The sequence below is a fragment of the Carcharhinus amblyrhynchos genome, chromosome 11 (assembly GCF_965287045.1).
Source record: "Carcharhinus amblyrhynchos chromosome 11, sCarAmb.v2.hapA, whole genome shotgun sequence".
Taxonomy (NCBI): Eukaryota; Metazoa; Chordata; class Chondrichthyes; order Carcharhiniformes; family Carcharhinidae; genus Carcharhinus; species Carcharhinus amblyrhynchos.
Genome location: NC_137334.1, coordinates 16585806 through 16613153, shown reverse-complemented (window position 1 = coordinate 16613153; position 27348 = coordinate 16585806). Strand labels below are relative to the sequence as shown.

The following is a 27348-nucleotide window of genomic DNA, read 5'->3' as shown; positions in this document are numbered from 1 at the left end:
TACTGGCTGAGTTATTCATGAACGTCCGCCTTTTCAACCTTTCACCTCACCTGAGGTGTGGTGATTCTCAGGTTAAATCACCACCAGTCACAGCCTATGGTCATTTGGGACTATGGCAATTGAAACAGCTTCTCGTTAAACTGAGAATCATACGATTCATCTTAAATTTAAGAATGTTAATCTTTCCACAAGATCAATTTTTATTTATTAATTCATGGGATGTGAGCATCACTGATAAGGCCAGCATTTATTGCTCATCCCTGAACTGCCTTGAGAAGGTGGTGGTGATCTGCTTTCTTGAACTAAATCACTGCTGACCCACAGTGCGGGAGAAAGTGTATATGTTTTTGACCCCGTGATAGTGATATAGTTCCAAATCTGGATGGTGTGAGATTGCCTTGTAGATGGTGGACAGGATTTAAGTCAGGAATTGAGTTACTTATCACAGAATTCCCAGCCTCTGATCTATGCTTATAGGCACAATACTTATATGGAAGATATAGTTAAGATTCTCATCAGTGGTAAACTCCCAGGATGTTGATAGTGGGGATTCAGCGATGATAATGCCATTGAAAATCATGGGGGGAATGGTTAGATTCTCTTGTTGCAGATGGCCATTGCCTCGTGTAATGTTACTTACATTCAAATGTAATACACAACCACAGAATACTGCAGTGCAGAAGAGGCCCTTCGGTCCACTGAGTCTGCACTGACACATGAAACGCCCTGACCTGCCCACCTAATCCCACTTGCCAGCACTTGGCCCATAGCCTTGAATGTTCTGGCGTGCGAAGTACTCATCCATGTACTTTTTAAAGGATATGAGACATCCCACCTCCACCATCCTCCCAGGCAGTGCATTCTAAACCATCAGCATCCTCTAAATAAAAAAGGTTTTGCTCAAATCCCCCCTAAACTTCCCACCCCTCATTTTAACTGTGTTCCCTTGTAACAGACCCTTCAACTAAGGGGAATAGCTGGTCCCTATTGACCCTGTCCATTCCCCTCGTAATCTTGAACACATCAATCAGGTCACCTCTCAGTCTTCTCTGCTCACAAAAACAACCCAAGCCTATCCAACCTCCTTCATAACTTAAATGTTCCATTCCAGGCAGCATCTTGGTAAATCTCCACTGCACCCTCTCCAGTGCATTCACATCCTTCCTACAATGTGGCAACCTGAATTGCACACAGTACTCCAGCTGTGGCCTCACCAAAGTTCTATACAACTCCATCATGACCTCTCTGCTTTTGTAATCTGTACTCCGACTGATAAAGGTGAATGTGCCATATGCCTTTTTCCAACCACCCTATTAACCTGCTTTTCTGCCTTTAGAGATCTATGGATAAACAAGCCAAGGTCCCTTTGTTCCCAGAGTCAGACCTTTCACTGTATACTTCCTTGTCAATTTACTCCTTCCAAAGTGCATCACACCATACTTTTCAGGGTTAAATTCCATGTGCCACTTATCCGCCCATTTGACCATCTCACCTTTATCTTCCTATAACCCAAGACACTCAATCTCACTGTTAACCACCTGGCCAATCACTGTGTCATCGGCAAACTTACAGATCCTACCCCCACATAGTCACCTACATAAATTACAAACAATATGGGACCCAGCATAGATCCCTATGATACACCACTGGTCACTGGCCTCCAGTCACTAAACCAGCCATCTGTCATCACCCTCTGTCTCCTACGACTAAGCCAATTATGAATCCACCTTGTCAGATTACCCTATATCCCTTGTACATTAGCCATCTTAATAAGTCTCCCATATGAGACTTTGTCAAAAGTTTTGCTGAAATCCATTTAAACTACATCAAATGCACTGCCCTCACCCACACACTTGGTTACATGCTCAAAAAATTAAATCAAATTTGTTAGGCATGACCTCCCTCTGACAAAACCATGCTGACTATCCCTGATCAAACCTCGCCTCTCCAAATGGAGATAGATTCTCTCCTTCAGAATCTTCTCCAGTAGTTTCTCAATCACAGCCATGAGACTCACTGATCTGTAGTTCCTGGCTTATCTCTTCAACCATTCCTAAATAGTGGAACAACATTAGCTGTTCTCCAGTCTTCTAGCACCTCCCCGATGGCCAGGGAGGAATTAAAAATTTGGATCAGAGCCTCTGCAATTTCTTCCCTTGCCTCCCACAACAGCCTGGGACACAATTCATCTGGACCTGGAGATATGTCCACTTTTAAGACCCCAATACCTCCAATACCTTGTCACTCCCTATGATAATTTTCTCTAGAGCTTCATGGTCTCTCTCCCCAAGTTCCATAACTACATTTTCATTCTCATGGGTGAAGACAGATGTGAAATATTTGTTTAACACCCTACCAATATCCTCTACCTCCACCCACAGATTTCCCCCTTGGTCTTAATGGATCCTACTCTTTCACTGGTTATCCTCTTCCCATTGATATACTTATAGAATATCTTAGGATTTTCCCTACTCTTATCAACCAGAGCTTTCTCATATCCCCTCTTTGCTCTCCTAATTGATTTCTTAAGTTTCATCCTGCACTTTCTATGCTCCACTAATGCCTCTGCAGACTTACTCCCCTTATACTTTTTAAAAGCTTTTCTTTTCCTTCTTATTGTATCCTGAATGTCTCTGGTCATCCATGGTTCTCTGGGTTTGTTACACCTTCCTATTATCCTAGAGGGGACATGTTGAGCCTGTACCCTCCCCATTTCATCTTTGAACACTCCCCACTGCTCTTCTGTAGATTTCCCCACAAGTAACCCATTCCAGTCTATCTTGGCCAGTTCTTGGTGAAGTTTGTTAAAATCTACTCTCTCCCAATCCAAAACATTTTTCTGCAACTTGTCAATTTCTTTGTCCATAACAAATTTGAATTGAACCATGTTATGGTCGTTATCACCAAAATGCTCCCCCACCAACACATCAACCACCTTTCTAACTTCATTCCCCAGAATTAGGTCCAGCACAGCTCCTTCCCTTCTTGGATCCTCTACATATTGACCTAAGAAGTTTTCCTGTGTACCTTTTAAGAACTCCACTCCATCTAAGCCCTTACGTGATGGCTATCCCAATTAATGGTGGGAAAGTTGAAATCATCTGATATAATTACCATCTTATTATTTTTACACCTCTCTGCAAATTTCCCACATATCTGCTCTTCAATTTCCCACTGACAATCTGGGTGTCAATAATAAACACTTAGCAATGAAGCTGTCCCTTTTTTAAATTCCTAAGCTCTATCCACAAAGCTTAATTTGATGTCCCCCCCGTCAAAATATCATCTCTCTTTCTTGCAGTAACTGCTACTTTATCTAATAATGCAATACCTCCTCCTCTTTTACCCGCTTCTTTGTCTTGCCTGAAGATTCTATATCCCAGAACATTGAGCTACCAATCCTGCCCCTCATTCAACCACGTCTGTGACGGCTATTATATCATAATTATACATGTCACAATTACAAAGTCTGCTGTCAGACTGTTGAATGGACCTACCTTGCATTAAGTTGATCTTTCTCTACACCCTAGCTATGACTGCAACACTACATTCTGCACTCTCTCATTTCCTTGTCTATGAACGATTTGTTTTGTCTGTACAGGAAGCAAGAAACAATATTTTTCATGTATGTTAATACGTGACAATAATAAATCAGATCAAATCAATTTCCGCCCTTAACTCATTTGTTTTACCTTTAATACTTCTAGCATTAAAGACCTCCAGCCTTGTCTTACTCCCTTGAAAATTACTACTGCTGTATTCTTTCTGACCTGATTGCTTTTTTATGTTATACTGTGTCCCTATTCTGCTAACAGTCTGAGTCCCCTCCCCCTGCCAAATATATATACAAAATTATTATGGTGTAACACCACTGCTAACAGTCAAACTCAAAATAACTCATCTACTTAACATGCACACTTCACTGATGGTTAATATTATTATGCATAGGATACAGACTTCTTCCAGTCTTTTGCATTTTACACCATTCTCCTAGTTAACCCTTTAGTTCATAATATGCATAACTTCTGGTTAAGTGAGCAATTGCATTTACAAAATAAAAATTGTAAGCCAGAACAAAAATCAAATACTCTCTTAAATTCAACCTTGCAAAACATTTGTCCAAAGATGTGTGGGTTAGGTTGATTGGCAATGTTAAATTGACCCTTAGTGCCAGGGAATTAGCAGGGTAAATATGTGAGGTTCTGGGAATAGGGCCTGGATGGGATTGTGGTCGGTGCAGACTCGATGGACTGAATGGCTTCCTTCCGCACTGTAGGGAGTCTATGAAAAAGGGAGCCTGTTTTGGACATTACTGTTAGTTTTCTCAACTGACAACCTCACCTTGCTTGGGGTTGAGGGTAGGTACTGAAATGTACAAGAAATGAGATTACAAACTTTCTGAGCATACATTCAGATTGGGAGCCTGTAGTCCTAATAATATGATGTGGAGATATCGGCATTGGATTGGGGTAAGCACAGTAAGAAGTCTCACAACACCAAGTTGTGCTACCAAATAAACCTGGGCTTTAACCTGGTGTTGGGAGACTTCCTACTGTACTAATAACACACAGATAATTAAAAATAAACAAAAAATCAGTTATACATTAATATGAACAATCAAGACAAAAGAGAATCATCCACCCTGCCCGATTCACTGATTACAGGAAGTAATTCAGCACCAAATGCAAAAAAAAAGACAGAATACAAAACGTGCATGAAAATTGCATTGTACAAACAAACCGTTATGCCTGTTCACTGTATCACCTAAAATAAAGAGAACTTTCCACATTCAGGCTCAAAATGTACAAATCGTTGCCAATTATTCCCTTCCTGAAATTTAAGCTGACAGTAGTTAACCCATCGTAGACTAATTTTCCTTTAACATCAACACCCTCCCACATACTGCGTTTCCTATATCCTATCAGACCTTAATTTCCCCTCTCTGGCCACCATCTGTTCTATTACTCCAACCCCGTCTATCCTCACCAATGTAACATTCGTACTCTCTCTGCTCTCTCCCTCAGTTCCTCATGTCAGTTTCACCATTCTCCACTCGCTAAACCTGCTCAACCTAAAACAAACAAACCAACAAATGCACAAACAGGAGATAACAGAAATATTTATAACAAGACATAAAATATAACTGTTTGCCTTTCATTCAAAGGCACTACTTGAAATATATCCCTGCAGCTGCATGTAAAATTTATTGCAACAGACATTCAGGTTCTTAGCCAGCTGCTTCTTAATGCCATTTTACTGAGAGGTGGCAGGGAGCAACAAATGTCAAAATAAACAAGATTTTTCATACTGCCTGTTCTGTCAGGCCATTAAACTTTCTCTAACTGCAAATAGCCAGCCTCTTAGTATAGCTATATCCAATCTGTCCTGGGACAGAGAATATCACTATTCTAAAAGAACAATAAACACAACAAAATGTTTTAACTCAATTTAGCAAGCTGCGGAGAAATCACCATCTTGACCTTTACTGAACTAGAAGAGAAACTTTATGGACTAGGGTTCATGATAAGGATGGTTCAATCCATTCTAAAGGTCCATCCTTTCCCAAAGCAGCAGCAAACTGTCCGTGTTCTTCAATAGACCATTCAAGCTACAACACCAATCCTGACAATCCAGCTTTGATAGACCAGGCAAATCTCTCCTACATGTGCTTGTATTTATTTATCTGTTGGTTTTGCCTGTGTGAATTTTGAGAGCCTTGCAAAAAGTTGCTCCTTCACTGGTAGACAAAACTGAAACCAGGGCACCAAGATCCATTATTAACAACTCCCCAGAGGAACTAAGATGAATGGGAACTTTCAGTTAAACGTTTCATGACTCTCAGCATGCAAATATGTGATCATTATGAGAAAACCTCAACAGATCTCAACTACCAGATTTTGACTCAAGCAACCACAACAAGAGGCATTAGCATATAAACCAGGCCAACATAACCAAAGACTGGGATTAGAGAGTTCTTAACATTCAATACTCTGCATCAATCCAAAAAGTCCACACAGAATATCAGTAGCAACAGTTCACAGGCCACATGTCCCACCTGCAAAATCCCCTCTTGGGAAACCTCTCCCAAAACACTATTTTCTACATGTTGAAACACCTATAGTTTGCTGGTCCAGGGTTGCATAAATTTTTGGAAATCTCTAAGAGCCCCCTCTCTCACAATTCCTGCAAGCTTCACCATGGTCTCAGTGACCAAGGTGAAATCTTGCAGGATCACTGTCTCAATTCTAGCTAAACTTTCTTAAAAAGTTCAAAAGCCGGTTAAATTAGATAAGAATTGATATGACTATAACATTTGTAAGTTATAAAATGTTACATAACTCTAAAAGCTGTACGATTCATTTAAGAGATCAATAAAGAATTTCTGTACATTGGCTGCCAGAACCATCCACTATTTTCCTCGCTTAATGATTCAACACATACTCCTAAAAACTGAGTTGATTAAAATATCAATTACTTGTAAAAACATGAGCTATTACTTCAATGCTTGACTGCTGCAGACCAATATGATCACATTTTTGTTTAAAAAATCTACTTTGAGGAGGATACAGAATTTTTAAAAATTCACTAGACCTCAATAGAAATTCAGCACTTAATTCTGAGTCCAGGCTTAATATGTATGTGCTGTTCCTGCTACATCCTACTCTATAGTATTTGGCAGGATAGAGAAAAAAAATTTTTGACCCGCCACCTCATTTCATTTGGTCTGACCTGGGAACAGTCAATCCGAAAATAACATGGGGAAATGCAAAATCACACATTAAATGTGCAGAAAGCGGATTAAGAAATTGCTAAATTCATAGGATTATCCTTTCCTGTTATACCACACAGCTTATCCAAGTTTTTTAAGGAAATGCTTTGAGACATTCTGAATGAAAACTGCTGTACAAATGCCAGTTTGTTTGTTATTTCTTTACTCATTATTTATCCAACCACATTTTTAAGAATATTTAACCTCATCTTAATTACTACATTCAGGTCTCAGTGGCATGTACTGGTTGATGTATATTTAAGTTATCCCCCACCCACAGTCTAATTTCATTGACACAACAAAGCACAGCAATATGGCAAACATGCAGCTTTCAATTGGATTTCACACATTGCCAATGGAGGTAGAGGCTTTATACAATAAACACTTTATACAATAACACAATAAAGCTAGTTTCATTATAATTCAGGTTGATTACACGCCTACTTCCTATAGACCTCCTGAATTACAATCAATAAATAGTATTATGTCTTGTGGTTCTCAGATCACACTTTCAGACTCAAATGCTGCAGCTTCATCAAATCTATTTCTCAAGTTACTACAGACTGATACATTTTTGGTTCAATGCACAGTGCAGTGGTGAATGACATGACACTCTGGATACTTATATATACATAGACATGAACATATAACTCCCATGTAGCATAGGAATAATACAACAATATAACAAAGAGCTAGAATTTTTTGCAAGTCATTGGATCCTCTGATCTTTAAGTCAACCTGAATTCAGTTGTAGTACCGACAACAAGAAAAAGTCAAAATTCTTGTGCTAGCAATAAATGCAAGTGTAACAATTTGGATCAATTTCAGAGACAATGGGTGGGATTTTCCAGTCACGCTCACCCCAAGGAAATTGTTACCTGAGGTCTACAGACTTCTGCATGGTCCGCCCCCACCTGCTATGATTCCTGTGGCGGATGGGACAGGAAAATTCTGCCCAAAGACTTCCATTACATGTGCTAGTGTCCAGAACTCCTGCACCAGTGCAATCCAAACTTCGCTACAAATAGCATAGCAGTCATGTTACTAAACTAACATCCAAAGGCCTTGACCAATAATCCAGACACACAAGTTCATATCTCACCATAAGAACATAAGAAATAGGAGCAGGAGTAGGTCATCTAGCCCCTCGAACGTGCCCCGCCATTCAATAAGATCATGGCTGATCTGTTGTGGCTCAGTTCCACATTCTCGCCCTCTCCCCATAACCCTTAATCCCCTCGCTTATCAAAAACCCATCAACCCGCGTCTTAAAAATATTTAGCGAGGTAGCCTCCACCACTTCAACGGGCAGAGAATTCCAGAGATTCACCACCCTTTCAGTGAAGAAGTTCTTCCTCAACTCCGTTTTAAACCGCCCCCCCTTTATCTTGAGGCTGTGCCCCCAAGTCCTACTATCCTTTGAGTGGGAAGAGTCTCTCCACCTCTATCCTATCCATCATCTTATACATCTCAATGAGATCTCCCCTCATTCTTCTAAACTCTAACAAGTACAAGCCTAGTTTATTCAGCCTCTTCTCATAGCTCAACCCCCTCAACTCCGGCATCAACCTAGTAAACCTCCTCTGCACTCCCTCCAAGGCCAAAATATCCTTGCGTAAGTACGGCGACCAAAACTGCACACAGTACTCCAGGTGCGGCCTAACCAATGCCCTATACAGCCGCAGCAAGACCTCCCTACTTTTATATTCAATCCCCCTCGCTGTGAAGGCCAGCATCCCATTCGCCTTCCTGACCACCTGCTGCACCTGCAAGCTGGGTTTTTGCGACTCATGCACAAGGACCCCGAAGTCCCTCTGCACCGTCGCCTGCTGCAGTTTTTCTCCACGTAAGTAATAATCCTTCCTACCATTATTCCTACCAAAGTGGACCACCTCGCCACCACAGCAGCTAGAAAATTTAAATTGAGTGAATTAAATATACAGGGTGATGAATATGTGGAATTCACTATCACAGGATGTGGGTGAGGCCAAGACATTATCTGATTTCAAGAAGAAATTAGATATAGCTCCAGGGGCTAAAGGGATCAAGGGATATGTGGGGGAGAAGGGAGATCAGGATGATCAGCCATGATCAAAATGAATGGCAGAGCAGGCTCGAAGGGCTGAATGGCCTACTCTGCTTCAAATTTCTATGTTTCTGTGTTTCACTTCTGGATTGAAATAAAAACCCGTCTGGTTCATTATTGTTCTTCTAGGGAACGATACTTTACTTGATCTGACCTATATATGTGACTCCATACCCAAAGTAATGTGGTTGACTCTTAGCTGCTCTGCATACTTGCTAAGAAACCCATCCAAAATATAACAAAGTGCTGAATTAAAAAAAAAATTGGCAGGTCTGGCAGCATCTGTGAAGAGTTAATGTTTTGAGTCCAATATGAGTCTTCTTTGGAACTGAAGAGAAGTAAAAATATGATGGGTTTTATGCATTGAAAAAGCAGGGAGGGACAGGTGGAGAAGCAATCCATCTAGTTGTCTAAAAGAGCAACTCGGGATGGGCAAGAGACCATTGCCCACCTCCTTCGAGAATGTAAAGTTTATTTATTAGTCACAAGCAAGGCTTACATTAACACTGCAATGAAGTTACTGTGAAATTCCCCTAGCCTTCACACTACAGTGCCTGTTCAGGTCAATGCACCTAACCATCATGTCTTTCTGACTGTGGAAGGAAACTGGAGCACCTGGAGGGACCCCACGCAGACATGGGGAGAAAGTGCAAAATTGACACAGTGACTCAAGTGGGAATCGAACCCAGGTCCCTGGTGCTGTGAGGCAGCAGTGCTGACTACTATGCCATTCCCCCAATTTCTGGAGTGTCCAATTTGAAATTTTTTGGAATGTCCTTTGCACAAATTTTTTTGAGTATATTTTTGGGAAAAAAACTGGCTTTGCAAACAACGTCCACATCCTCTGAATTTTTTTTTAAGTCTCATCTGAAGCACTGGAAAATTTGGGATGGCTCTTTAGATAAAGAATCAGCATTTACACATTTGAACTACAAAGAGAAAATGAAGTTCAAAGTTCCAAAATAACAAGAGGGTCTGATTCACAGCTTGTCAAAGCACATAAATACCCTACTGATTAGTAACAGGAGTGAAGCTCCATCTTCTCTGCCACTGCATCATTTGCCTTAATTTATAAAGGCTAGTCACTGCAAATGTAGCAAATGCTGGTTTCTAAGAATTTAATTCATACAATCAATTGGGCCTGAATCATACTCTTCCACTACAACTAGATACATTCTGACATAAATTACAGTCAGCTACTCCCATTTGGGCATTCAGGGCATGTCTAAACATAATCGCAGTAGCTACAGTACAAGGCAGGGTTACAAGTCTGTCAAACATTAGAGGCATTCTGACTGCTGCAGCTGTAAAATAGATCTCTCGCATTCTTGCCTATACAGGTGGATGCTGACAGTTTGTTTTGCCCGAAAGTGTTATGGTTGGATCAGAATTTTTAAAGATGGCAATAAAGAAAAGGCCCAAGAATTTCTTACATGGAGGATTAGATGCAGTACAAGCTGCTGGTGTCAGATAATATGATTAGGGAGCAAACAGCAACGACTTTGCACAAAAAAAGACATTAAGAATGGGAGACAACATTACACATGACCAAGAAGAATGATTCAATGCATACTAGTCAGAAATTATACAAGATAGGAAGGAATAAGGAGTCATTATGTACAATATAATTTCATTCAGAGGTAATTATACACAAATAAAGGCACTATGTGTTTTTAAACGAACCAAAGTGCAGAAGATCAAAAATAGATCTTGAAGCCACTTATATATCACTTTGAATAAACATAACATGCTGCATTTCGTTAAGGGGAAGTCATGTTTGACAAATTTACTTGAGTTCTATGAGGATGTGTCTAGGGCGATGGATAGAGGAGAGCTGGTGGATGTGGTCTTTCTTGATTTTCAGAAGGCGTTTGACAAGGTACGTCACAAGAGGTTACTGCAGAAGGTCAGGGGACATGGAGTTGGGGGTAGGGTGTTAGCGTGGATAGAGGACTGGTTGTCAAATAGGAGGCAGAGAGTGGGGGTCAATGGGTGCTATTCGGATTGGCGGTTGGTGACTAGTGGAGTGCCTCAGGGGTCGGTGCTGGGGCCTCAGCTATTTACCATTTATATAGATGATCTGGAGGAGGGAACCGAGTGTATGGTGTCGAAATTTGCTGATGACACCAAGATTGGTGGAAAGGCAAATTGTGCAGAGGGTGTGGAGAGTCTGCAGAAGGATCTAGATAGGCTGGGCGAATGGGCCAGGAAATGGCAAATGGAATTTAATGTTGGCAAGTGCGAGGTGGTCCACTTTGGTAGGAATAATGGTAGGAAGGGTTACTACTTATGTGGAGAAAAACTGCAGCAGGCGACAGTGCAGAGGGACCTCGGGGTCCTTGTGCATGAGTCGCAAAAACCCAGCTTGCAGGTGCAGCAGGTGGTCAGGAAGGCGAATGGGATGCTGGCCTTCATAGCGAGGGGGATCGAATATAAAAGTAGGGAGGTCTTGCTGCGGCTATATAGGGCATTGGTGAGGCCGCAGCTGGAGTACTGTGTGCAGTTTTGGTCGCCGCACTTACGCAAGGATATTTTGGCCTTGGAGGGAGTGCAGAGGAGGTTTACTAGGCTGATGCCGGAGTTGAGGGGGTTGAGCTATGAGGAGAGGCTGAATAAACTAGGCTTGTACTCATTAGAGTTTAGAAGAATGAGGGGAGATCTCACTGAGACGTATAAGATGATGAATGGGATGGATAGGATAGAGGTGGAGAGACTCTTCCTGCTCAGAAAGGACAGTAGGACTAGGTGGCACAGCCTCAAGATAAAGGGGGGGCGGTTTAAAACGGAGTTGAGGAAGAACTTCTTCACTCAAAGGGTGGTGAATCTCTGGAATTCTCTGCCCGTTGAAGTGGTGGAGGCTACCTCCCTAAATATTTTTAAGAAGCGGGTTGATGGGTTTTTGATAAGAGAGGGGATTAAGGGTTATGGGGAGAGGGCGGGAATGTGGAACTGAGCCACGACAGATCAGCCATGATCTTATTGAATGGCGGGGCAGGCTCGAAGGGTCAGATGGCCTACTCCTGCTCCTATTTCTTATGTTCTTATTTTCACCCACAACATTATGCGAAAGCAGCCTTCAGAATACTAACAGAAGGCCACATTTATTCTTGAAGCACAATTGACTTGTTTAATTCGATATATATCAAGGACCAGTGATAAGACTAACAAGATTCATGGTGAAGTTTGGAATTAAGACTGAAGTAGGAAAAGCATAACAAATAGCAACAAATGAAGTTCATTATAAGTTGCAGATATGGAAGGACTCTTTTTAAAAACAGGTTCCATTTTGTCCAGATGATGTTTATGCTCTGATTTTATATATCCAAATACTTAATATTCTTAATCATGACAAATCTGAACATTTCCCTGGATGGGAATTAACCCACAGCCAAAGATGGCCCTAAAATGAATGACTAAGACAGTAATTTCTTTTAGCCAAAGTCCCAATAGCAGTTACAAGATGTACTTTTGCAATCAAGGTCTTTGAGGCTCAGACAAAACGAAGTGTACGTTATTACTGTAACAGCAGAGGTGCATAATTACATGTTAGTCTAGTCTACTGGGCTACCTTTAGGTTAACATTACATTTTCACTGGAGCTCACCAGCATTGGTGAGATCAACAGTTTTTTATATTTGCTGATTATTAATATCCTAATTTCAAATAAGTCTTCAACACTGAAAGTACAGTTTTCCTTTAGATGACATTGTCTTTCAAAAGTTTAGATGAGAAACTCGAGTAGCTTGCCAATTTATTCTGTCCAGTCACATAAAAAAAATTGAAAATTCTCACAGCCATATGTTAACACAATGTGTTTCTTCACTCTACAATCAAGAACATTTCAGGTGCAGTTTCCAGCATTTCATAACATTGACAGTTTTGCTAAGTAAAACTATATATGTAACAATAATATAAATACCCTAATGAAAGGTTAGAATTTTTCTGGAACTTCAAAAGTCCAGAAAAATACAGCAGAGATCTAAAATGCTGGCACCTAGCTTTTTGCCAAAGCCCATCATATCAGTGCTGGCTGAAAAGTGCTATGATGTGGAGATGCTGGCGTTGGACAGGGGTAAGCACAGTAAGAAGTCTCACAACACTAGGTTAAAGTCCAACAGGTTTATTTGGCAGCACTAGCTTTCGGAGCCTCAAGCTCCTTCATAGGTGACTGAGGACTCATGTTCACAAACAGGGCATATAAAGACACAAACTCAATTTACAAGAAAATGGTTGGAATGTGAGTCTTTACAGGTAATCAAGTCTTAAAGGTACAGACAATGTGCGTGGAGAGAGGGTTAAGCACAGGTTAAAGTGGTGTGTATTGTCTCCATCGAGCACAGTTAGTAAGATTTTGCAAACCCAGGCAAGTCATGGGGGTTACAGATATTATGACATGAACCCAAGATCCCGGTTGAGGCCGTCCTCACATGTGTGGAACTTGGCCATCAGTTTCTGCTCAGCGATTCTGCGTTGTTGTCGTGTGTCATGAAGGCCGCCTTGGAGAACGCTTACCCAAAGATCAGAGGCTGAATTCCTTTGACTGCTGAAGTATTCCCTGACTGGAAGGGAGCACTCCTGCTGGTGATTGTTGAGCAGTGTTCATTCGTTCGTTGTCATAACATCTACGTGGTCTCCCCAATGTACCATGCCTCGGGGCATCCGTTCCTGAAGCTTATCAGGTAGACAACGTTGGCCAAGTCGCAAGAGTACGTACCGTGTACCTGGGTAGTTTGCTGCGGACAATGGTCTGTTTGAGGTTGTACCCAGCCTTCAGGAGAACAGTGATCACAACATCACACAACCCTGCCACAGCAACCTCTGCAAGACATGCCGGATCATCGACACGGATGCCATCATCTCACATAAGAACACCATCCACCAGATACACGGTACACACTCTTGCATCTCAGCCAACGTTGTTTACCTGATACACTGCAGGAAAGGATGTCCCAAGGCATGATACATTGGGGAGTCCATGCATACGCTATGACAACAAATGAATGAACACCGCTCAACAGTCACCAAGCAGGAGTGTTCCCTTCCAGTTGGGGAACACTTTAGCAGTCACAGGTACACATTCTCCAAGATGGCCTTCACGACAACGCAGGATCACTGAGCAGAGACTGATAGCCAAGTTCCGCACACGAGGACAGCCTCAACCAGGATCTTGGGCTCACGTCACACTATCTGTAACCCCCACGGCTTGCCTGGACTTGCAAAATCTCACTAACTGTTCTCAATGGAGACAATACACACCTCTTTAACCTGTGCTTAACCCTCCCTCCACTCACATTGTCTGTACCTTTAAGATTTGATTACCTGTAAAGACTCGCATTCCAACATTATCTTGTAAATTGAGTTTGTGTCTTTATATGTTGATAAACAGGGCATAAGTCCTCACTCGCCTGAAGGAGCTTGAGACTCCAAAAGTTAGTACTGCCAAATAAACCTGTTGGACTTTAACCGGTGTTGTGAGACTTCTTACTGAAAACTGTTATCCAACCTAATTCCACATTCCAGCTCTTAGATCTGAGCCCTGTAGGTTACGACAACAAGCACATCCAAGTATCCTAAAATGTGATGAGAGTTCCTGCCCCTACCACTCTTTCAGGCATCAAGTTTCAATCCCTCAGCACCCTCTGGATGAAAGAATTACTCAATTCCCTCTTAATCCTTCTACCGATTACTTTAAATCTATGCCCTCTAGTTACTGACCCCACTGCTAAGGGTCTCTAAACAATAGAGAAAAAAAAATCATGTCTACGTCTTCCTTCAATCTCCGAAAACACACAGTTCTCATAAGCAAGTTATTGGTTTTCGAGCGGAGGAGTAGGATTAGCCTATCCCCACATTCTGTTAATCATGGTTCATCTGCATCTTAACTCTATTGCTCCGTTTCTCTTGATATCATCCAAGCTCTAACAATCTTAGCACAGCCTTCTAGGGACCCATATTTCAACTTTCCACTATTCCACTGATTTCAGTGCTTCCTGATTTCCCCATTAAATGGCCCAGCTCCAATTCTTTAAGAAGGACCAAGAAATTGATTAAGAGGGAAAAAATAGAGTACAAGAAAGAACACAAAAGGGGACAGTAAAAGCATTTATAACTATATAAAAAGTAAAAGGATTAGTGAAGACAAATATAGGTCCTTTACAGTTTGAAACTGGAGAATTTATAATGGAGAACAAAGGAATGGCTTAGCTATTAAACAATTACTTCATTTCTGACTTCACAGAAGACTCAAAGAACTTCCCAGAAAGACTAGGGAACCAAGGGTCTAGTGAGGAGGAGGAATTGAAAGAAACTAATGTTAGTTAAAAAAAAGGGATGTAGCAATTATTGGGGCTGAAAGCCAACAAATCTGCATGGCCTGATAATCCACTGCCCAGGGTACCAAAGATAGTGACCATGGCAATAGTGAATGTGTTGATTCTAACATCAGTGGTAGGGAAAATACTCGTCTATTATGAACAAGACCCTTAGAAAATATCAACTAGATTAATCAAAGTCAACATGGATTTATGGAAGAGAAATCATGTCTGACAAATTTACTGGAGTTTTTTAAAGAAGTAATTAGTAGAATAGATATGGAAGAACCAGCAGGGGTAGTGTATTTGGATTTTCAGAAAGCTCTTGATAAAGTCCCACACAAGAGGTTAATGTGCAAAACTAAAATACATGGAATTGGGTTCTATCTTGGCATGGATTGAGAATTAGTTAGCAGGCAGGAAACATGGTCGGAATAAATGGGTCTTTTTGTAGTGGCAAGCAGTCACTCTTGGGGTACCGCTTGGACCTCAGTTGTTCACAACATATATTGATGATTTGGGTGAGGGAACCAAATGTAATATTTACAAGTTTGCCGATGACACAAAATTAGGTGGGAATGTGAATGATGAGAAGGATGTAGAGAGGCTTCAAGGCAATTTATACAAGTTGAGTGATTGGACAAATGTATGACAGATGCAGTATAACGTGGATAAGTGTAAAGTTATCCACTTCAGTGGGTAAAACAGAATGGCAGAGTATTATTTAAAGGGTGAAGGATTGGGAAATGCTGACGTGCAAAGAGGCTTAAGTTTAAGTGTCCTTGTATACCAGTTACTGAAAGCAAGTGCAGCAAGCAGTTAGGAAGGCAAATAGTATGTTGGCCTTCATTGCAAGATGACTTGAGTTATGGGAGCAAGGATGCTGTACTGCAGCTGCACATGGCTTTGGTAAGGCCACAACTGGAGCACTGTATGCAGTTTTGGTCATCTTACCCAAAAAAGGATATACTTGTCATGTGCTGCGCAGGTTTTGCAGACTGATTCCTGGGATGATAGGATTGGTGTATGGGGAGAAATTGGGTTGACTGGGCCTGGACTCACTGGAGTTTTGAAGAATGAGAGAGGAACTTATTGGAACATAAAAAATTATGACAGGGCTGGACAGAGTGAATGTTGGGATGATGTTACGTCTGGCTAGAAAGTCTAAAACAAGGGGTCACCATCTCAGAATATGGGGTAGGCCATTTAGGGCTGAAATTAGGAAGAACTTCTTCATTCAGAGTAGAGAACCTGTGGAATTCTCTACCACAAAAGGCTCTGGGGTTAAGTCACTGAACATATTAAGGAAGGAAATAGATTGGTTTCTAGACAATAAAGGCATCAAGGAGTATGGAGAGACAGCTGGAGTATAACATTGAGATAGAGGATCAGCATGATCCTGTTGAATGGTGGTGCAGGCTCAAACAGTTGAATGTCCTATTTTCTATGCCACTTGTCCTGGATTCCTCCATTAGAAGAAAGTGCTTCTCTCTGACTACCCCACTGAATTTCTTCAACATTTCAAACACTTCAATTTGGTCACCCTTCAGAGTTCAAGAAAATGCAAGCCTGGTTTACGCATCCTGTTTTTATAATTTAATTCTTCAGCCTGAATATCATTCTGACAGATCTGGGTTGCACCTCTTCCACAGTCAATGTATCTTTCCTGAGTTTTGGTACTCAAAACTAAACACAATGCTTCTGATGAGGTTGGACAAGGCTATGTGCAACTGAAGCATGCCTCCCTTAATTTTGTATTCCAATCCCCTTAAGATAGAATCCAATATGCTATTTGCTTTTTTGATTACTTTTTGCAACTGCGTTCTAACTTTCAGTTCCACACACATGGATCTCTAAAGTATTTGATTCTCCACGGCTCCCAAATTACTCGCCATTAAGAACACATTCAGATTTGTCTTTCACTGGTGTTCATTACTACTAAAAATGAGTGGTGGAAAATGAAAACCAACTATTTGCCCCATCAAAAGCTCATTCTTCCTTCACACCCACTCTCCCAAAATGCTGTCCATTTCAATTCGCTTCAATGTTTTTGCCTTGCTTCACATATCTCCAAATCCATAAGTAAAACAATCTATGTCCAAAAGACATTTTACTATCAGTTCTATTTATATCCTCTGGCCCTATTTTGTTGGTGCATTTTGAATCTGAGTTTATCTTGTTTACAACTTCAATACTTCGACAAGGTCACCCCGAGCAACCTTCTTTTCAGACAGTAAATTCTGAGCCAGCTTAATCTTGTTTCACTCTCCTTATTTTGGAATCAGTATTGCTACTTTATTTAATTAGTACCCTTGTGAATGTAGGTGCTGTTTATCCTGATTACAGAATCATCAAACATGAACACAGTATTCAAAGATACTGTCAGAGGGGCAACTGTGGACACAAAGTATTCTTGGATCTTGTTAATAGAGAAAAATGTGTGCATGTGTTTCCCCACAAACTGAATTATGAATCTCCTAGGCTGTCAAGGGCAAAACACTAAGTACATCTCTGGTGGCTAGTTTCAAGATTTTACAAGAGGCCAACAGCGGAGTCAAATAGTGACGGAGAACACCAAGGAGCCTCAAAGGGGGAGGGGGGGGCAAATACAGTTATTCCTTCAGCAAGGCAGAATCATGTTTTCCCAGATAGATTATCTCAAAGTCAAGAATTTAGTCAACTATTTTCAAGTTTATTTGTAAGTCTAGCACCCACTATTAACAAACACATAATTTAAAATGATTATGGTTAAAAATAAACAGTTCCTAAGCAATATTCCAGATTTATGGATGATATACAGCTGTTAAGTCTATTGAGAACAGAAAGCATAAGGTGATAAATTTCTTTCCAGATGGAACTTACAAATCATTCATTTGAAAGCTTCATTTATCAGTGAAAACACATCAGCAAGTCAGAGAGCAAGAGTCGCCTGAAACTGTACAAGTTATTGGTGAGCTTGACATTTTTTCATGATTAGTATACATACCTTTGGATTGTTACTAACCACCGTGTCCCGCACCTCCCACCAAAATCCAAAACACCATGCAAACCCACACAACAAAGTACACTCAACTTTTAACTCAAAGTCTACTTATTTCAAATTATCTCAATCCAAGTATTAAGCACTGGATCCCTACTTTGCCATTATTTAGCAACATTACATTATTGAACAATTCAAATTTAAGCAAAACAGTGATTTACAACTCTGCAAGCTTTGAATTGCCTGTAAGTACTCAACATAGGCAGAATGGTGGCCTTCTAGCTGTGTAGAACCCTGCTTGAAAAGTCTGTACCAGTCTTGTCTCAGGTGCTTTGCATGTGGAAAGTGTCCACATTTGCAGTCCAGAGACATTAAGTTTAAAAAAACCAACAAAAGCATCATTCCATGTGTACAACTCAAAGCAGACATTAAAACTAAAGCCACAGTAACAATAAAACAATAATATAATCATAATGATATATCAAAGTGGCTTACACATTTAAATTATGTCTGGATCATATACTGACTGATGCAAGAATGAAATGGAAGCCACAAGTTCGAACAGCACAAAGGGATATAACACTCCAAAATTATATGTAGCCATAAAGAGATAATTTATGCTAATACGCCAAGGTTGCACTCAGTCCATAATTCTGAAGCTGCTTTTCAGCTTCATTCATTTCCTGATATTAGCTGATATCATAACTGCAGCTTCAAGCATCTTTCAGCTGGGGAGAGTGTTGAATTCCCACAGACCACATTTTAACTGGGTAAAGGAAATGGTGCTTCTGCTGTGAAACACCTCAAGCTGCTGGGGTTACACTTTCATGCCCCCAAAGAGTTAATAACTGGTCTGGCTCACTGTATGTACTTCAAATCTTCATCAGTGCAATTAAAATGCTTCAGCACAACATTAAAGTTGGAACATAAATAGCCCCATTAAAAAAGACTCCAAAAATGAACCTCACTCTAAAAGTTACAAGTCCTCAGAATAAATAACATGTCAGGCTGGGACTAACTATTGGGTCTCTGACACAGTTTGTTACATATGCTCTTGAATTTGGCCCTCTCGCCACCAACACATTATTATTCTGACTAAAATCAATGATACAAGCCATCCTACAACACTTAGTTTAAAAACTCCATGGAAATAAATTTTCAAATGTAACATTCACCCATTCTTTACTGTATGCAATAACATGTTACATTTTTAACCAATTAATTTCACTTGGTCAAATCAATCCTTTTTGCGATTAACATTTTATAGATGTGTAATAAAGAAGATCATTAAACAAAACCACTTTAAATTCAGATCCTCACTACAGCAGCAGATGCTGTTATTTCATTAATTGGTTTCATTCTCAGGTGTTTATTATTTGTAAGCAAGAAATGTTTATTCTTGTACTGATGTCACTTAAACTAAAAGAATGGTATTGTACAGTAAATGGCTGTCAGAAAAATAAAAGATTTGATACACAATAAATCAGCAACATATGGTCTATAGTGACACAGCTTCCTTTGATAAACAGCAGAGTATGTTTGGCCTTAAATTGGTACAATTCTGACCATGCCCTTTATAAAAAAATCTGGCTCATTCAGCAACAAGCCACTCACTATCAAATAGATTTGACAAGAGCTACTATTAACAAGGATCCTAGCACACTGGCAGAATTTTAAAATATTCTTGGAAGAGAAATCTTAAATTCACAAAAGCATAACTATAACATGCAATGACTTCAAAATCCTTGCTGTCACAGGCCCCAAGGTATGAGGTCCAATCACCTTCATTTATGCAAGGCACCTGAAAAACTGAATCAAATCTGATCAATAATGCTACCTTGACTAAAGCTCATTTGCTACACAGGTGGATATTTGCATTCAATCTCAGAACCAATTTGTCAAAGTCCTCGGTCATACAAGAGACAAGTTTATATTTAAAAAATACTTTAAAAATTGACAGCCACCCATTTTCTCTTCAATTCACACCTTGGCAGTAGTTTTTCTCTCTCCTGGCCTCCTTTACTAACAACTCATTTGTGTCACATGTATTTTCTATACTATTATAAATGTGTGCACACTTGTATTCAAAAGCTTGTTTGGGTACATTAAATTTTAAAAACATTTTTAAATAGGTTTTTAAAAACGTGTGTTATTTTTGTAGTGTATGTGTATATACACAAAAACTATTGCTTCTGTTGTGTGTCCCTAGAACCTGTTTTGGTTTTTGCTGGCTAATGTTTACACTATTTCCCTTCAGTGTTTGGCTGCATAATCTTAATGTTAGGCTGCATACCCTCAGTATTCGCACTGTGTACCCTCAATGTTTGTGTTCCTTTCCCTCAATGTTTGCACTGTGTACCCTCAATGTTTGTGTTCCTTTCCCTTCAATGTTCGCACTGTGTACCCTCAATGTGTGTTCTTTCCCTTCAATGTTCGCACTGTGTACCCTCAATGTTTGTGTTCCTTTCCCTTCAATGTTCGCACTGTGTACCCTCAATGTGTGTTCTTTCCCTTCAATGTTCGCACTGTGTACCCTCAATGTGTGTTCTTTCCCTTCAATGTTCGCACTGTGTACCCTCAATGTGTGTTCTTTCCCTTCAACGTTCGCACTGTGTATCCTAAATGTTTGTGTTCCTTTCCCTTCAATGTTCGCTCTGTGTACCCTCAATGTGTGTTCTTTCCCTTCAATGTTCGCACTGTGTATCCTAAATGTGTGTTCTTTCCCTTCAATGTTCGCACTGTGTACCCTCAATGTGTGTTCTTTCCCTTCAATGTTCGCACTGTGTACCCTCAATGTTTGTGTTCCTTTCCCTCAATGTTTGCACTGTGTACCCTCAATGTTTGTGCTCCTTTCCCTTCAATGTTTGCACTGTGTACTCTCAATGTGTGTTCTTTCCCTTCAATGTTTGCACTGTGTACCCTCAATGTGTGCTCTTTCCCTTCAATGTTCGCACTGTGTACCCTCAATGTGTGTTCTTTCCCTTCAATGTTCACACTGTGTATCCTAAATGTTTGTGTTCCTTTCCCTTCAATGTTCGCACTGTGTACCCTCAATATGTGTTCTTTCCCTTCAATGTTCGCACTGTGTATCCTAAATGTGTTCTTTCCCTTCAATGTTCGCACTGTGTACCCTCAATGTGTGTTTTTTCCCTTCAGTGTTCGTACTGTGTACCCTTGATGCTTGTGTTCTTTCCCCACAATGTTCACACTGTGTTCCCTCAATGTTTGTGTTCCTTCTTCTCAATGTTGGCAGTGTATCTTCAATGTTTGTGTTCTTTCCCCTAATGTTTGGATGTGTACCCTCAATGTTTGTGTCTTTTCCCCTCAATGCTTGAATGTGTACCCTCAATGTCTGTGTCTTTTCCCCTCAATGTTTGGCTATGTATCCTCAATGTTTGGATGTGTACCTTCTATGTTTGTACTCTTTCCCCTCAATGTTTGGATGTGTACCCTCAATGTTTGCACGCTCTCCCCTCAAATGTTTGGCTGCTTACCCTCAATGTTTGCACGCTCTCCCCTCAATGTTTGTGCTCTCTCCCCCCCAATCTTTGACTACTTACCCTCAATGCTGATGACATGTTCCCTGATCTGGTTCTGCAGGATGGGCTCCTCAATTCTCTCCAGCAGGTCGTAGATGGAGTAGATGTTGGGGTGGACGCTCTCGAAGCGCTGGATCTCAGCTCGGATGGCCGCCGAGTTGGCCAACTGCTGCTGGTAATTCATCATTTCCAAACCCGAAAGGGAAAAACCAACCACCCCCCCCAACTCCTCCACAGACAGGAGGGTTTTTTGGGAGGGGGGGGTTGGACTGACAAGGGGGGTAGGGAAGGCCGGACTAGAGCAGGACAACCTCCCCCCGGCAGCCCTGCAGCATCCTCCGCCTCGACAACACTCCCTCCCCCGACCAAAATGCCACAGGCTCGGCGAGGAGCCGCTCCATAAGCCGCCGGGGTGTGTATGTGCGTTAGGGGAGGTTGCTACCGGTGGCGGCCCGCGCGGACCGGTGTGTGTGAGGGGAAGCGGGTAGGCTCTGTGCTCAGCTCGCGCGGGGCGGGGGGAGGGGCGCCAAGCGGCCGTTGGTGTCGGTTCAACCGCCGCGGAGGCCGAAGTGAGCGCGCGGCTCTCTCTCTCCCTCTCCTGGTCCCAGCTCTTTCTCTCTCTCTCTCCCCCCCCCCCCCTCACCCTGCCTCACATCCTCCCCCCTCACAATCCCTACAGCACATTCGGCCCATCAAGTCTGCACTGACTCATCGATAGTGCATTTTACCCAGGCTCAACCCAACCCCCATCCCAAATCCCCCATCTCAACTGCCCCCCCACCCCGTCTCAACCCCCCCCACCCCGTCTCAACCCCCTCCCCCCGGTCTCACCCCCATCTCACCCCCCTCCCCAGTCTCACCCCCCTCCCCACTTCCGTCTCAAACCCCCCCTTCCGTCTCAAACTCCTCTCTCAACCTCCCAATCTCAAAACCCCCAATTTCAACCCCCCTAATCTCAACCTCCCACCCCATCCCGAGGCATTTCAACCCCCATCTCAATCCTCCATCTCAACCCCCCCAACCTCAACGTCCATCTTGATCTCCTCCCCATCTCAATTTCCCTCATCTCAATCTCCCCCCCCACCGTCTAAATCTCCCCCCCACCGTCTCAATCTCCCACCCCCCCCCCTCGTCTCAATCTCCCACCCCCCGTCTCAATCTTCCCCCTATCTCAATTCCTCCCCTTCATCTCTGTAACCCTACTAACTGACCCTGCTAATCCTTCTGACACTGAGGGGCAGTTTTACCATGGCTACTCCATCTAACCTGCATGTCTTTCGGTTTGTGGGAGGAAATTGAAGGACCCGCACTGACCCATCAATTGTGCATTTTACCCAGGCCTCAACCCTCAGACCCATCCCAAATCCCCCCATCTCAACCCCCTTCTGTCTCAACTCCCCCCCCCCCCCCACCCCCCCACCCCCCCAGTCCCCCGTGGCAGACACAGGGAGAATGTGCAAATTCCACACACATTGTGACTCAAGGCTGGAATTGAACACGAGTCCCTGGCGCTGTGAGGCGGCAGTGCTAACTGCTGTGCCACATCTCCTCTCTCCATAGAATCCCCACAGTACAGTAGGAGGCCATTTCGCCCATTGTGTCTGCACTGATCACAATCCCACCCATCCTGTTATTCCTATAACCCCATATATTTACCCTGCTATCCCCTACACGAGGATAATGGCCCTACATGGCCAATCAACCTAACCCCCACATCTTTGGACTGTGGGAGGAAACCGGAGCACGTGGAGGAAACCCACAAGACACGGGGCAAACGTGCAAACTCCGGACAGTCACCCAAGACAGAAATTGAATCCGGGTCCTGGTGCTGTGAGGCAGCAGTGCTAACCACTGTGCCACCATGCTGCCCACCCCCACCTCTCTTCCCTCCCTCCATTCCTCTCCCTCGCCAGCCCCCACCTCTCATCCTCCCCTCCCTCACCAGACCACACTCCCCCTCCTCCTCTCCCTCGCCAGACCCCACTCCTCCTCTCCCTTGCCAGTCCCCAACCCCCTCCTCTCCTCTGCCGCCAGAGCACACTCCCCCCTCCTCCCCTGTCCCGCCAGCCTCCACACTTCCCTCACCAGCTCCCACTCCCTCCCCTCCCTCGTCAGCTCCCACCCTCCCTCACCAGCCCCCACTCCCTCCCCTCCTTCACCAGCCCCCCTCCCCACCCCTCTCTCGCAGGCCTCCACCCCCCTCCCCTCCTTGTCAGACATCCCTCTCCCCACCCTCACCAGCCCCCACCCCTCTCCCCTCTGCTCCCCTGCCAGCCCCCCACACCCCCTCCCCTCCCCTCCCTCACCAGCCCCCAACCTCCTCACCTCCCTAGCCACACTTACCAACTGGGAACTTTGATGCTGTCAACACTGGGGCAGAATCAATAGCGTCAGTCTATTGCAACCAGTATCAGACTGGTAAGGTTGTTGGACAGAAAAAGAGAAACAGGTCTATACCGAAAATTAAAACCAGCATCCTGAGAATTTCAGGCTGTAGAGCTCAGAACAAAGATCATCAATACAGAAATGGCAAAATTGATCACATAGCACAAGTTTGCTGACAGAAACCAGTTTCTCCAGAACAGACTGTCAAAACAAGGAAACAAGACAAACCAAAAAGGAAGAACAAAATAATTTTACAAAAAGGATTTATAATGTAATAGAGGAAAATGATAAGAACAATGAGGACAGAGCATATAAATCTGACAAGGAATTGAAATTGAATGTACTTTCAGACCAAGGTGAATCACGTCAGTTATGGACAGTTGCAAAATTAAATGGACAACCTACCAGAATGAAGGTCAACATGGGAGCTGCCGTCTCCTTAATTCCTGAGACCACCTCCGTGCAAAAGTTGAATCACCTACCATTAAAGTCAGATGTCATCCTAAGAATGACACTAGACTATGGATTTAATTTGATTTTTTTTTATTGTCGCATGTATTAGTATACAGTGAAAAGTACTGTTTCTTGCGCACTATAGGGACAAAGCATACCGTTCATAGAAAAGGAAAGGAGAGAGTGCAGTATGTAGTGCTGCAGTCATATCTAGAGTATAAAGAAAGATCAATTTAATGTGAGGTAGGCCCATTTAAAATTCTGATGGCAGCAAGGAAGAAGCTGTTCTTGAGTCGGTTGGTATGTGTCTCAGACTTTTGCATCTTTTTCCCGATGGAAGAAGGTGGGAGAGAGAATGTCCAGGGTGCGCGGAGTCCTTAATTATGCTGGCTGCTTTTCCAAAGCTTTCCAAAGGGAAGTGTAGACAGTGTCAAAGGTGGCAGACTGGTTTCAGTGATGAACTGGGCTTCGTTCACGATCCTTTGTAGTTTCTTGCAGTTTTGGACAGAGCAGGAAATAGTGCCTCTAGGAGCATACATTGTATTCAAAACAGACTTAAGTGGGCAAACAGCAGAATTGCCACTTTGTGTTGTCCGAGGAAGTTTTCCAGCTCTCCTTGGCTGCTCTTGGTGAAAGAAAATAATGTTTAAGTGGAGTGCTATGATGCTAAAACAGAACTATGGAGCATCTTAGAGAAATATAGTAGTGTACTTGAGGACATCCTAAATTCCATGAAAGGAGTATAGTGGCATTTAAGATCAAACAAAACAATCAGCCAAAGTGTCTGAAGGCAAGAACAGTACCCTAGGCCACATGTCCAAAGGTAGAATTTAAATTAATGAGAATTGTAAATACAGGAGTCTTAAAACCCTCCACTACAAGTGACTATCCATCACAACCCCTCTAGTGCCTGTAATGAAGCAGGGTGAGACTATTCATATTTCTGAGTGTTTCAATACAATAGTCCAGGTCTAAGCATGAATCTGCGCTACCTTTGATGAAGGATTCATTTGGCAACCTCACTAAAAGGACCAAGCTCATTAAATCGCTATCTAAACTGCTTTGCAATATATCGCAAAACCATACAAGTGACCACTCAGACTTTGCCAGTCATACGACTACTGAAGAGGAAACTGTGAACTACCTTTGATCTACTCACATTGCAGGAGATGACTGAGATAGTAGCACGCAATCGGCAGCTGCAAATATTGAGAAGGTAATTCCAAAAGATGCTTGTTTCAACAAGGAGAGGAAGTTTTTGTGTGTTGCTATACTACCAGTGAAAAGTGTATTTCTGCCACTGGATTGGCTCAAACTGACCCAATTTCCTACACAGTACAAACTGAAGATGAACTGGTATGAAGATGATTCATGTGCGTAGCTATCAACTGTGTATGGCAGAACTACGTCTGGATGAATCATGTTACGAATGTACCCTCCATTGCCATCAAATTCTGGAGTGGGACTCAAACCGAAAGTTTCTGGCTCAGAGGTAGTGGGCACCACAAGAATCCCCTAATATCTTTTTCTAACAACCTGATCTCAATGTTGAAATTTTTAGCTGACCCAGAATCTTCAGCCTTTTGGGCAGAGTTTTCCAGATTTCTGCTACCCTTTGTGTGAAGAAGCTCCTAATGTATCCTATCAAATCCCTTTATCATTTCAAAATCTCGATTTGATCATCCCTTATCCTTTGAAACACCAGGGAATAAAAAAGAGGTTTATGGAACTGTCCTCATCGTTAACCCTTTTAGCTTTGGTAGCGTTCTGATAAATCTATGCTTTATAACCTCCTAGCCAAAATTATCTGTCCTATGGCGTGATGCACCAAAATGAATGCCATCATCTAAATGAATCCGAACAAAGCTGAGTATAACTAAAGTTTAATTTCATCCCTTCTTTGAAATGAAGGCCAACATTCCATAAGCCTTTTTGATTTGATTTGGTTTATTATTGTCACATGTACTGACATACAGTGGAAAGTATTGTTCCTAGCACGCCATACAGACAAAACATACCATTCATAGGGGAGGAAACGAGAGAGTGCAGAATATGGTCATAGCTAGGGTGTAGAGAAAGAGCAACTCAATGCAAGGTAAGTCCATTCAAAAGTCTGACAGCAGCAGGGAAGAAGCTGTTCTTAGTTGGTTGGGACTTGACTTCAGGCTTTTGTACCTTTTTTCCGATGGAAGAAGGTGGAAGACTGAATTTTAATGATTTCTCTCCATGAACTCTCGGTTTCACTTGTTCTTCCAGTAATAAATTATCTAAATTCTAATTTATCTTTCATGGAATAAGGTAAATGACCTCATGGTTCCCTCTTTTGCCACCATTTTACCCATTAACTTTGTCCCCTGTGTAACTTTCTGCTCCCATTTGCACAACTTACTTTACTTCCAAACATTGGACCATAACCTCCTGGCTCCCCAGCATCGAATTTGGAGGTGTTACTCCAAAATACAAATAAATGACGGCACAGTAGCACAGTGGTTAGCACTGCTGCCTCAGAGTGTCAGGAACCCAGGTTTGATTCCCGGCTTGGGTCACAGTCTGTGTGGAGTTCGTATGTTCTCTCCGGGTCCGGAAGACGTGCTGGTTAGGTGCATTAGCCATGCTTAATTCTCCCTCAGTATACCCGAACCAACGCAAAAGTGTAGCAACTAGGGGATTTTCACAGTAACTTCATTGCAGTGTTAATGGAAGCCTATTTGTGACACTAATAAATAAACTTAAAACTTTAAAACGGGTGCTGGCGAAGCCCTTTAGGAGCTCCCACGTAAGGGTTTACCTAGCAACTGTCCAAGAGGGCTAACTTCCCCTGGACAA

At 42.3% G+C, this 27348-nt stretch overlaps 1 protein-coding gene across 1 annotated transcript in view; it reads right to left on the bottom strand.

Annotated features, from left to right (window-relative positions):
• agap1 (ArfGAP with GTPase domain, ankyrin repeat and PH domain 1) overlaps nt 1–22087 on the bottom strand; it is a 712549-nt gene extending 690462 nt beyond the window's left edge. Inside the window, exon 1 of the mRNA XM_080198627.1 lies at nt 21706–22087. Within this exon, the coding sequence (XP_080054753.1) occupies nt 21706–21871 (166 nt within the window). The 5' untranslated portion in view covers nt 21872–22087. The remainder of the gene's footprint in view (nt 1–21705) is intronic.
• Between the last annotated feature and the right edge of the window lie 5261 nt (nt 22088–27348).